A 13615-nucleotide genomic window follows, 5' to 3' on the forward strand; every position below is an offset into this window, starting at 1 on the left:
ATATCAAATAAAATATATATATGTTCATGTCTGGTATGTACCCAGACTCTGTAGCAGCACAAGATCAGCATTCATAAATGAACAGGTAGACCTTCAGATAGGTCTGGGTGATATATTGATGCATTGCTGTTGCATGTTCATTTTATTTCCTGGTTTGGCTGACTAGACTAACCAGACTGTTCTACTTGTTCCAATACTTGCCCTAACCCACTTGATCATCATATTACTGATGATCAAAAATCTGTTAATTAGAGCCCGGCTGATATATTGATTGGCTGATATTATCGGCCGGTGTGAAAATGTTTTGGTTTTAAAGAACACATTGCAGAAAACGATACTTGGGTGATTTATAGTTATTACATTTCGAGTGAAGTTTACTGTTTTCACCCCCTAAAATCTGTATCGGCACCAAAAACTGCTTATCAGTTGGACTGAAGTGTTAATATTTTGTATCGTGGTATTTGGTCAAAAATACCTTGATATTTGGTTTTATCGCCCAGTCCTATCATTTTTTAAGAGTAAATATATTTTCAATATTTATACATTGTGTACCGCAATAGAACCTAAAAGTATAGCGATATATTTTAAGGCCATATTGCCCAACCCTACCCCTAATAAGCTTCATAGCAACACGAAACCGACAGTGATTCAGAGAACATGTTTGTTTTTTTAAGCTGATGTTGCACAAGCCCCATTTTTTAAAAATCAGTTTCACTAATCAGCTCATGACTCCACGATAGAACTCTAGCCCTGTGGTATTAACCTCACCAACCAAACACTCTGCAATAAACCTACATCCATAGTAAAGGCATGATGGGTTTGGAAAATGCCCGAGTGATTAATACGGCCACCCTAAACACAGCAACATACCTATTAATTTTCATTGTATAGGTGTGAGAAATGAAACAGGAGGGAGCCTCACCTTGACCAGTTCATAATGTTGGATCCCATTGATTCCTACATCAGGGTCAAATGCTGAGGGCACCGGGTATCGGGTGTTGATGGCTGTGTTCTCTGGGATGGAGATGTTAATTACAGTGGACTGGAAAAGCGGCGCGTTGTCATTAACATCCTCGATCAGGAAGCGGATCTTGACCAATCTGAAGATCTCATCGGGCAGCACAGCCACCTCAATCTCATAGTAGCAGCGTTTCTCAGCGAAGACCCCAGAGCACAGCTTCTCCCGGTCGATTCTGTGATTGGTGGTAAAGATCTCCCCCGTGTTGGCCTCCACCCTCACCAAAGGCACGTCACCTGTCTTGTACACAGGCTTGAACTGCAGGGGCGAGGAGAGCCTGATGTTGGGGTCTAGGTTGAGATCCAGGTCCTTGCGCAGGTTCCCGATGCGGACGTTCTCCGGCTGCTCCTCCTTCACCGTGTAGTCCCTCTCCTGGGCCCGGCATAGCAAGACCACACAGGTGAGCAAGACCACCAGCACATGAGCCTGACTTGCTAAGTCCATACTCAAGAGTGGATTGGGGCTTCACTTCTACAGCAGCAATTCTGCCACAAGAGAAGCGAGACAGAGAGAAACAAAAAAAAGAGAGGGAGACAGAACACACAATGTCAATGCACAAAATGACATGGCCTTCAAGCTCTGTTGTAATTAGTACTATTCTCCCTCACGGAGAGTTTTCAACTTGACCTATTCATTCTAACTAGTTATGAGCCCACATCCTTCCCATGTCTTTGAGAGCAAATTAACGGCGGTTTTACACAATTAACCTTTGATGACATCCATTGAGCAAGCAGACACGTAAAGGTTAGCAGTTCACATATTCCATCAATCCATTTCATCACTGTAATGAACCCTTTCATATTTTTATTGAGACGCATGAAAGCGGTTGAGTTCACTGTTGCGATAAAATTGTTTGCTTTGAAAGCTTGTTCACAAACTACTGTGCATGCGGGAAAAAAATAGGACACGGCACAGAGAGGAACTTTCATATCTGAGTCAATGTGAGTCAATATGGTGCAGTGGTGTCTCCATTAAGCGCACCTCGCATCCACACTTGAGCTGATTTGGAGGCAACGGAATTGAGCCTTAAGCATCGGTGCCTCCATGCATGAACACACACACACACTCGCAGTAAACGCTTGACAGCAGCTATTAATGGACAACCTCATTTGCTCTGAATGTAAACAATTGAGCTCGCAAATATTTCATGAACGCCCATGTGTGTAAACACACACAATGTGATAAGAGCACTGTTTAGAGGAACCGTGGTGGAAAGAGACAACAACGTGAAATTATTTATTGTGGGAGCAGCCATCAGTCAAATTAGCGAAATTTAATCATAACTTCATTACATCCTGACGAATGTGTTTTCTCCGACATCAAATTTAAACAGCATTCAGTTTACTGTTTGTACTGAGCGATGCCTGTGATAAAACCTTTAACAGAAAATGCAGCGCAGATGGGTTTCGCCATCACTGAATATAATTGATTAATAAGTCTTCTTGTGTTGGCTGCCACTTCATTTGATGCTGTTGTTCTACAAAATCTTTAATTGTTTTATACCACCAAATGCTTGCCAAAGGGCAACAACCCCAATTGCCAAAACTCAAGTAGGTCATTGGAAGAGGATGAAGGAGTCATATTCTGCAATGCCTTCCCTGCCAGTATATGCTTGCATGAAATATTGACTGCTTTCCACCAGTTAATTAGTAGGTTATTTAGTCAGTTACTGGCGCAGCTACTTCATGTGGTTTGCTTGCTGACATTTTGACTTATTCATTTATTTAATCTATTCTTGCATATATTTAATTGATGAAATCCTCTCTTTAAAGGCATGGCCACACACGCTATCATGTGCTTTTGACATTACAGTGGTGGTAACGCAGTGTTATTATAAATGCATATCCATGTGCAGCGATTTTTTTTCTGTAGAACACGAGAATTGCATTTCTGGTCTTGAGATCGTTTTTGGTGAGCGATGACGTTTCAGGGTAAAGCCACCGATGCACAGCTATGTTTACTTCTCATAACAATTCCCCATGTGTATTCCAGTGCAATATATTTAACAACGAACATAATTTCATTGCTCATATCCTCCTGTGTGTTTAGGTCCAACGCTCCCCTGAGTGTTTTTATCAATCTAATATGATTTTCCTCGAGATATTATTCATAAAGCAGCAGCCTTGAAATCAAACGTCCGTTCCCTTCAAAGTAAAGCAAAATTGTACGACAGCCATCACAGCAACGATATACAGCTGGTGCTGAAAATGCATACGTACCTGCAGTAACAAGGGACTGTAAATTGCTCACTGGGAGCCGTATTATTTCCTAGTTTATGAAATTTCCATCCATCCATTTACATGAGTCAAACAATATCCAGTAGAAAAGGTATGACTACCTAAACTGCACTACAGGGGTTCTCTAAATTGGCAAGGCAACAGCGTTCATAGCCATTGAAGCTCTCGGCCTACCGACAAAGGGGAATTGATTAAAAATAAGAATTTAATTAAGCCGGTTTTGAATCAGCAACAATTGCAAGGCATTCGGGCAGCCTGTAAAGACAGATTTCTTTTCACACGTTTCATAAAGCAGTCACATGAGACTCATTAAAGAACAGTTGGACAGAAAAAACGTGGCTGACATTGATCAGTGTGAGGGTTATTCATTGTACACATACAGCACAGCCAGTGTTGTGCTGTCATGTCAAAATATTGATGAGATATATCCCATTAGCGACTGTGACACACTTTACTTTGAAGTGTGCATCTTTCTGAGAGTGAGCAGCAATTGCTTTACTGTGCTGATCGCCAGGCAGTCCAAGGCTGAGCTCGCTCGACGCATAATGAAGTTTAAATTACATCCTTAAATGGGATGTGATTCGCCCAAGTGAAAAAACAGAAAAGATCAAAGCATGATCTAGATTTCCTTTCCCTTGTAAGTGACAATAATGTTCCACGGGATGAAGGGGTTCAGTATGTTTTTGACTCAGAGTACATGCAGGAGAACAGATGTAGCTACAGAAAGTACACCGTGGCCATGCTAATGTGATGTTAAGGAAAACAATTTTACCGGTACTGGAGGTAGAAAGATGTACAGAGCTATTTCTCTTCAAACACAGAGCTCAAATGCTACAATTATGTATTTCGATACTTTATAGGCACGTTGTCCCTGAGCATATTACGGCAAAATGTGTTTACCCCTCTTATTCTATTAACTAACAGTGGGTTCTTTTCTCAAAACCATGATTTTCAACATCTGCATGGCTTTGCACTTGTCACAACTCTTTATAAACCTGTCCATGAGGGATAAGCTAGGTGAGAGAAGGAATTGTGCTGGAGGGGGAAAAAAGTAAGAGGGAGGGAGAAAGAAATCCTAGGTGTCAGTCAGAGTGTCTCCTTTGCTTACATTTCACTAGTCTCCTGAAATGCTATTTTGAGCCCCAGACAGCAGGTTGAATCCAGTAGGCAAACTCAAGCCTCCCTCTTGGGAAACACAGAGTGAAGAGGAGCAGGCCGGCCCTGGATCACTTTACACAACAGTTTGATGGACAGGCCTTCCTGGTGTGTGCACCCGCTGAAGGTAGCAGCTAGAGGGGAGACATACAGCTACTGTCACCCCCTACCTTCACCCCTAAAAATACCATCAACTGGAAACTTTTAGTGAAGTGTGTTTAAGGCTGGGACCCAAGACATCTGGAGTCCTTTAACTGTCAACGGCAGGTTTTAAACCGCTGCAGTATCTATCAATATTGCCTGTGGATCCAAAGAGATCTTCAAACGAGGGCATTGGTTGAGGTAATACTTTTGATTGTCTTGGGCTTTTTCTCTTTTAACAGCTTTAAGGATCACTGACAGCCTGACAGACCAGGTTTCTGTCAAGATCAGTCAGTTTTTTTTCAGTCCACACAGCCAGAACAATTCTCTTTACACGGTGGAGGAGAAAAAAAAAGTTGCGCTCTCTTGGGAAACTTTGACTGTATTACCTGAATTTTACTGGAATGTAAGGAAATACAAGAAAGTGACGCTGGGAATAAATGGCAACATTGACATTGTTAATAATAGATTTAAAACCGACAAAAGACCTGTATTCGAGTTCAAATATCACTTTGATTTGCACATCACGCTATCTTTCAGAACCGCAAAGAAACAGATGATGTATCAGAATCTGACGCAGTGTTTGCATTAAGCCTGGCTGTGGTATTTGGCTGCACATCCCAGTGGCTATTCACATTTAAATCCGCTTCTTAAATCTTCAATAGACTTGGATTATGAAGCGCTGTGTACAACTCCTTGTATGATTAAATGGTCGCTAGGTGATAATTCTTACCCTCGTGCATTAGCAAAATGACGCACTAATTTACAATGTCGTAATCATGGACCTCAAGAGGGCAGTCCATACATACAAATGTAATCCTGAAAGCTAAGTGCGATCATTGCGGTTGAGCGTTACGTCATCTTGAATGCTAACTTTGAAAAAAAATCCCTTATTTTTACTGACAAGGGCACAAAATCCTAAAATCTGGACAGGTAGATTATTAGTCAGAGAAACCAACCAATTAATTAAAACAGAGTCAGAACAAAATAAAAAACATGAATATTATGAATTGCTGCTAAAATATAATTTTCTTACTCGATAATACAAAACATATTAAAGACCATTTTCTTGTTTTTTTACAAGTGGCGCAAATTTGAGCTGGAAAATGTGCTTTTGACACCATAATGGGATTCTGAAAGTGGCTCATTCACTCATGTTCAATAAAACACCTTTTTAATGGAGCTGAAAAGGACAATTCAACCACTGCAATATTGTGACATCAACAAAATATTCAGGAGAAGATCTGAAAGTAAACATGGCCCAAAGTGATGGAGAAAACTCTTCACTGAGCTTTCTTTAAAATTTCTGCCTCCACAGTCACATATCTTTAATGTATGGCGCTTGAGTGTCACCAGTGGAACTGCCAAGCATACACTGTAAGATGAAAAACTAAGAGCAAAGCAAATAGACAACATCTGTGACACCTGGGAGGCGTCTCTGAGGCTACAGGTTAGCAACTCTATGAACTCTTTGGAAAGTGAATCTGCCAACGTTTAGCTGCGTTTATCAAAGGGATGGAAGGAAACTGGGGGTATGGTTGCAACGCTTCCAGTAAGTCAGGGTATTGCTGGCTATATGATCAATTGTCCTGCACCTACTGATGAATATAAAACGGCATGTGCATGAGCAAATGTTTTTATTGCGTTTCTCAAATCAATCAAATACTCAACCGGCTTCCATTTGCTCGCTGCCTCTTCTTTTAATATAAACGCCTACAGCCAAAATATGCTGCTCACCTTGGGAAGGTTCACATTACCATTTGATTTAATTCTCCAGCAAATATAGAGTTCGGGGGGGCCTAGTGGGAGTCTTTAAAAAAAACGGGCCCAATAATAAAATAATCTATTGCATATTGAGCAGGTAGAAGATATTAGGAACCCAAACAACCAACTGTGGCGGTTAATCTTCAAGCCAGCGGGAATTAACAGCGTGACTATTTGAACTATACCTGGTAGAAAACAGTTATTTATTTATTTATTTATTTTTATTTTTCCTGGAGTCTGAGCGTGAACAGACCAGTCCCTGAGGTTATGGTCTGTGACGGCTTGACCACGAGCGCGCAGTTACCGCGCACCCACGCACCGAGCTCAGCGGCCAAGCTGCTGAGAAACCCGCACTGACAAGTCCCCGCAGTTGGATGCTCCTGGAAAGTAGGGCCTATCTATCCGGCGATCAGTGTTGAGCAGGACTAAATAACGCCCGAAGTCGTGACCAAACGCGCGGTGCACATTCGTAATGCGACAGCTCGGCTTAGATTCTCCACGACGCACCGTGTCCGTGGATAATTTCTATTTACATCAGGTGGCTCGGGGGACGCCTGTTTTCTCTTTGGAGCAGCTCTAGGAAAACCCACGGCACACCAAAACGACCCGCCATCGCGGCACACTGACTCATCCAAGTGCCACTGAATTTGCGCCAAGCTTATGTTGCTGGTTGCAAAGACGGCGCAGAGGCTCGCCGATATTGGGACATCAATTTCGATTTCATACGGAGCACATAAATTAGGCTGCTGGGCGCTCTCCAGCGTGTCTGAATGCGCTCAGGAGACAGACCAGTCATGTGCACGCATTTGCTGAGAGACCGCTAAAGTAAAAACCCATTAAAGTCACGAATGAAGGAGCGAGGCTTACCTTTTTTTCCCCGAGCGAACAGCAGGAAAAGTCAACCGTGAGTGCCGTCGCGTAGAGACATCACTGATTTACAAAAAAGAAGTGCCACGAATTTAACTGAAGTAGGGGGAAAGGGGGAGAAAGGATCCTCATCAGAAGCGGCAGCAAAATGCGTTGCAAGTAGAAAAAAAAATGTTATCCACTACAAAAACTTATCCATGCGCTAAAAAAACTGCGGTCCTCATGTGCAGGAGACAAGAAAAAAAGCAATCAGGCACAGCGATCAACTTTGTTTGGAAAGGACGCTGTAATTCCTCTTCGGATGGCTCGGGCTCACAATCCCACGGGCGGAGATACGCATCGGTCCAAGCTTGTTTTACATTAACTTTGCATCCCCTAGCCTATAAATCCCTACATTAACTGTCCGGCTTGAAAATCGCCGGCACCCCGAACTTACACGTGCGCGTTAAAGAATTCTTGACCCGCGCGTAAAACTTCAATCCAAGAGCGCAAAAAAAGGAAAAAATTAAAAAAACAAAATGGACTTCTGCTGAAAAACTGAGCGCTTGAAACCTAATTTATTTTTATAACCACTTGTTTTGACTGATTCGAGGTTGTGCACGCTCCCCCAAAAACTCTTAAAGGAGGGATGCTGAGAGCGCATCGCCCCCCCAGTGGAGTTGGATCAAAGTGTGCCTCAGTGCAGCATCACTTACAGGAGCCGGGATAGGCGGTTCACCGTATCTCTCTGCTAAGCTGTAGATGTCTCAGTAGTATTGTATGAACTCAGTTCCTCAATACTGCCCACCTCTCTCCCTCTCGCTCTCCCTCCGACTGACATCATGGGCTGAAGGAGGAGCCAACCGCAGATTTAAGAGCCCCGGTCCTCTTAAAGCCGCACTGCGTTGGAGAGAGATGCTTGCTCTGAGATGTAGGTGGATGCCGTGCTCTGTGTGTGCGTGCGTGTGTGTGTGTGTGGACCACAGACGCCTCTGCCGTTTGCAGTAGCCACACTGCTTCAGAAATCCGCCTGAAAGCAGGAGGGGGGCACTGTTCACTTTTACACGGAGCTTTAGTTTCTGTTTTTCATTTCCAATTAGGTCTACTGTATCAGCGACACCACCTGAATAAGGATGACGTTCAGATTGTTTTCAGACGTTCCCCAGAGTGTCAACAGGCCATGGTGAAGCTCTTAGCGGGGATGAGAGGAGAAATTAGCCTGGAAATGGGTTTATCCACAGTTTCCAAGTATGTAACAGTGTCATATCATTCCTGCGAACGAGCCCCATCAGAGTTCAGATTATTACCATGAACACTTGAAATGCAAGAATGGCAACAAGGCATTACCTGGAAAATTGGGGGTGGGGGGGACCTGTATAAAAATCGACAAGGTAGCTCAAATGCCTCATTAAAATGATGCAGGATCAGATATTCCTTATCAGTGAAGTGCTAAAAGTTGTATTTGCAGCATGTATTTGCGGCCATAAAACTAACTGAAGTAAAAAATCAACAAATCTCATTGCAGCTGAAGGGCAAAAAGTCAGACAGGCATCAATGCAACATATTGACCGGCTCCAAAATCACCGATCACAAATCATCATGCTGTCACTTCTCCGCTGCGGCAAACTGAATGGGCGCTCCGTCCCTAAATACCCTCAAGTAGATCATCACAGGTGCTTTTATGGGGGGGTCATTATGGGTTATGGTCACGCAAAGGTCAAACGATCACCACCACCACCACGTTACAGCTGATTAGCCTTGTCCCTCCGCCGTCACCTCACACAACAAATGGCTGTAACTTTGCATTTTAACAAGTTTAGCCTCTGGCAAGGTCTCACAAACAGCATTCTTCACCTGTTCAACGATTCCGTCCACATTATTACACGTCACAACACTCATCCCTGAAGACAAGGCAGCAGCGGCAGGGCCAGGTGGCTGTTTCTGTTTAGTCCACATCATACTTAAGTCCAAAGGCGACTGCTGCAACACAGCACACTACAATATGTGTTTTTCTTCATTTTACTGTTAGTGTCTGATGATCTCTTAAAGACTCGTTCAGAGGATCTGAGGGGCGCAGAATTCCTCATGCATGATGCATATGGCTTTTTTGATATTTCCAAATGAACTTTCAGAGAATTTTTTTTTGGCATTTCTAATAACTTGAAAGAAATCTACTACACACCGAGTCCAGTTATCTAGGACACATCAATAGTGTGTTTTAACTCCTATGCATGAAATGAAGATATTTACAATATGTGCGTGAAATATGTCTGATACTGGCGGAGATTACTGTTTAACCCCTGATTGATTATTGGTGACAAAAAATCCTGAGTTATAATGTTGCAGCAGCTTAACCAAAGCAGAAGATTAGCTGAAAGGTCCACTGATTCTTGTGCTAGTGAAGAGTACTAACACAGAATGTCCCTGGAGGTCATTACAATTCAGGGTTTAGTTTCAAGCCATGTTAAGTGGGACATTTGCGGTTGTAATACTATCACATATTTCTTATCATATATAAAACTGAAAAGGATAATGAGCATTAACATGGAATGCTCACCTAAAGAGACCAAATACTTATTTTTCCTCTTACTTGTATTCCTATTGATCCATCTAGATTGTTTTGCTGTGAGTTGCCAAGTTTAGGAGATATGGGCTAGTTGTGTGCCTTCTCTTGAATATAATGGAACTAGATGGTACTGGATTCATGCCGCTAAGAAAGAAAGAAAGAAAGAAAACCTGACTGAGCAGTTTCATGTAGGAACTATTTTCTTTCTGTATCACTGCACAAAGGGAAGTGTGCATCTACTCATGGATGAGAGGTTAGCTCACTACGCTAGCTAACATTACAGCAAGAGGAAGAGGGCACTTTTAATGTTAACATCCCTCCCTGTCAAAAGCACAAGCCTCTTGACAATTAGTAGATGCATGTGTCCTTTTGGCAATTCGGTTCTAAGGAAGTAGTTCCTACATGGAACTGACCACAACAAGGTCTGTGGATTATCTCGAGTACCTCGGTCATGATTTCTGAAAAGAGACATTGCTGTTGAGTTTTTCAAATGTATTTTGTTTTGATTTTTGATTTTTGTTTTTCAGCTTTCAGCACCACAAGCCCAGTGCCATCTAGTTCCATTATATTTGAGAGAGGTCAGACATAAATGGCTGATAACTTCAAAAGTAAGCAACTCACACCGAAACGATCTAGATAGAGAAATAGCACTACAGGTAAGAGGAGATATATGTATTTCTGGTGAGTGAATGGTCCCCTTGAGACGTTTATAAATCTTTTGCCTGCGACTTCGGTCTGAAGCGAGGCTTGCTTTTGTTTTTCAAAGATATGATCAAATAGACCTTTCCCACAACATTGCTTTTAATTATGCCTGCTGTTGGCCTCCCACTGAATCCATGACTTGTTATGCACACATGTAAAAGAAATAATTGGAAGAAAGAGCACTCTCACTAATATACCTTATCAGTCAGGCACAGCTAGGCAAGGGGATGGGTGAAAGAAGGGGTAGCAGAGCTAAATTGCAAGGTCGCCATGTATTAACATCCAGAGGTTTCAAGAAAGAATAGATTCTTTGCCGACCATACTCAATTATTTTTATTATTTTATTATTTTATGTATATGTGAGCATTTGGGCCTAAATTGTTAATGTGGATATTTCCAGCAGTGTAGAAAAAGGGGGTGACTCGGAAAGAGAGCAGTTTAAGTATGTCCAAAGAATATTCTGTGGAGATACAGAAGACGTTTTTGAGGAGTTGGGAGACATACTGACAAAACATTTTTTTCTTATCCATACAGGCTGGGTTTGTATCCATGGCAACTTTGGAGAACCACTGAGATTTACCACAATGAGTTGAAACTATCTCTATTGCCTCATTTCTTTCTGTCTGTTTCTTTCTCTCCCACTTTCTCAAGGATCTCTGGAGAAAGAAAAAGATTTGAGAAAGATCGAGTGGACAGAGCGAGGACAATTCAATATTTGCTTTTACCTTATTGGCAACAGAGGAAGACTTTCAGAGAAACGGTGCAGAAACCAGAGATAGTCAAAGACACCGTGAACAAAATAATATTTGAACTTTTCCATACAGTATGAATATGCAGCATGCATGGCTGATAGTGAAGATGATAAAAAGCCTTGCGGCAAGATGATTACAGTCTGTCATGTCTGGGGAGAAATGGCTAAAAGAATCGGAGGGTCGTCCATATCAGACTGTTGCTTTGAGTATTATTAGTTATTCAAGCCAGAGGTCTCCATATACAGAAAGAATTACATTTCTAGTTATGTTTCAGCTTTTAATATTCTTTGCCCTTGTTGTTGCTCAAGAAGTATAACTTTTAGACATACAACTTATTTACTGGATATGTTGTGTCTACTTTGTATTTATGTATATTAAGAGGCAGTTCAGACCTGATATCAACATGTGTCCTGACTGATTGGGTCACAAGAGGACAGCTCTAAGCATGAGTGTGAATGTCACACACACTGTATGTTTCAACTAAGCATTGAAATGGTAACCACTATATCCCCAGACTCAGTTATTGTTCATTTGAGAGATGTTGAGTGAGGAGAAACTCTAAATCATTCGAGCCTTCTTGTAAATTCAGCATTTGATGCAATATATTGAGTTGTTTCTTTCCTCGCAAAAAAATGTCATTGATTAGCAGCTGTTTGCAAATACTGTTTAAACCGATTTTACCATTTACACTAAACTTAGTATCAAACAATATCACATCATTGTACTGATATAAACAATAACCAATATAAGCAAATACTGATGCTTTGGGACTCTCAACTTACCAAACCAAAGCCTCAGTATTTGATGAGTTGGTTCAATGGTCTTACAAGTTCGACCTTTAAAGCACTTTTCCCAGAAACTGCATTGTAATAGTTTTGTTTATTACATACATAAAAATACTGTTAGGTACTTTAAAAGATTGTGTCACTTCAATGTGTGATGCTACACCTTGGCCGTGTCATGTGATACCTGACTATAAAAATCCTAAATGATCAAAAAAATTGTTGATGTTAAGAGAAAAGTTGTGGCCATCATCATTTATACAGTATTATCAGCAAAGGACTGCACATTATCATTAAGTGGTGTAAGTACAATTCTATTTGTGTGTTAAAAGCTAAAAATATCCTTGTATTTGATCTCAATCAAGCCTCAGCCTCAACTTGACGTGGAAATCTTTTTTCTGAGAAGACCACTGACAATAAAATCCTGTCAGATGAAGTTGAAACATGGCTAAAGCAGGACGAGACAGAATTCATCACAATGCACAGAACTCTTGAGGCTAATGAAGGGTCTAACATTGACTGACGTGCATTTGCAACATACCAATTAGACCACAGCCAGCACTGTGAACCACCATTATTGTCAGTTGACATGTTCTCACCTAATGTTCCACTGCAAAATTAATAGTGTATGTGTGTGTGTGAGAGAGAGATACCGGTTATTGTCTGCAAGAGCTGATTCAAATGTGTCTTAATGTCTTGCAGAAAACTACTAATTGCATATACAAGAATTGTACAGGTTTGGTTGACTTCTCTGCGGTTTTGTCGCGTCATGTTTTTGTCCTTGTCAGATGCGACACTGCTAATTGCTTTTGGCAGACTAACAAGTAAGGGTAATCCTATCATTAAGTACTTAAGTGCCGATGTGAAATCAACAGTGACCATTAATAATTTATGATTCACCTATTTACAACACTGACATCATAAGGTGTGTTTGCGAAAACCTTATGTCATAAACATAAACAACTGTTATAAATAGTGCAAACTGAATTTGATCATCGTGTGATGAGGCACGGGTGGAAAAGTGTCAGTTAATGACAGCATGCATTCATATGACTTTGTGTGTAAATTAATAATGAAGCAGTCGTAGTGTGTTGTTCGTCTGCTCCGTTTCATGTACATCACACATCTGCTTTCTCTAACGGAACAGCACAGGATCAATTTGGAGTGCAACAAAGAAGAACAAATGTTTCACCTGCTCACTTTTATCTGTCAGTTTCTGCTCAAAATAAACACAAATATTACAAATGCTTAAAAATACATGCAGAACATCAACAGATTTCAATGTGTCAGTGTTTCCTTTTTAAGATGGATGCCTAAACTCTATCAATTCTGCTTTTTTGGAGAGCTTTCTCTTTCTTAAGAAGTAACTGACTGTTAAAACAGCCTTTGTTGGTTGTTTGATGAAGGCGATTGTACATGCTGTGGTGATGTTTCTTTCCATCTGTCTGCTGTGAAACAGAGCCTGGGGCAACACTGTCAGACGAGAATGGTTTGCTTGGCTGTATACTGTACATTCAGTTGAATAAAGTCCCATCTGTACTCATGTGCATCTGTGCATTCAGTCATTTGCACAATCGTTTGGGAAAAACATAAAAATTCCTAAGAAACGTCAGTTGGACTGATTTTAGTCACTCGCAAAAACTAAATATTTG

The 13615-nt window shown here is 41.2% G+C and overlaps 1 protein-coding gene across 1 annotated transcript in view; it reads right to left on the reverse strand.

The window, feature by feature from the left end:
* Window positions 1-1462, reverse strand: part of pcdh11 (protocadherin 11) — a 127641-nt gene extending 126179 nt beyond the window's left edge. Inside the window, exon 1 of the mRNA XM_073486559.1 lies at window positions 923-1462. Coding sequence (XP_073342660.1) covers window positions 923-1462 — 540 coding nt within the window. The remainder of the gene's footprint in view (window positions 1-922) is intronic.
* Window positions 1463-13615: the final 12153 nt, after the last annotated feature.

This window comes from Pagrus major, chromosome 18, assembly GCF_040436345.1.
Source record: "Pagrus major chromosome 18, Pma_NU_1.0".
Taxonomy (NCBI): Eukaryota; Metazoa; Chordata; class Actinopteri; order Spariformes; family Sparidae; genus Pagrus; species Pagrus major.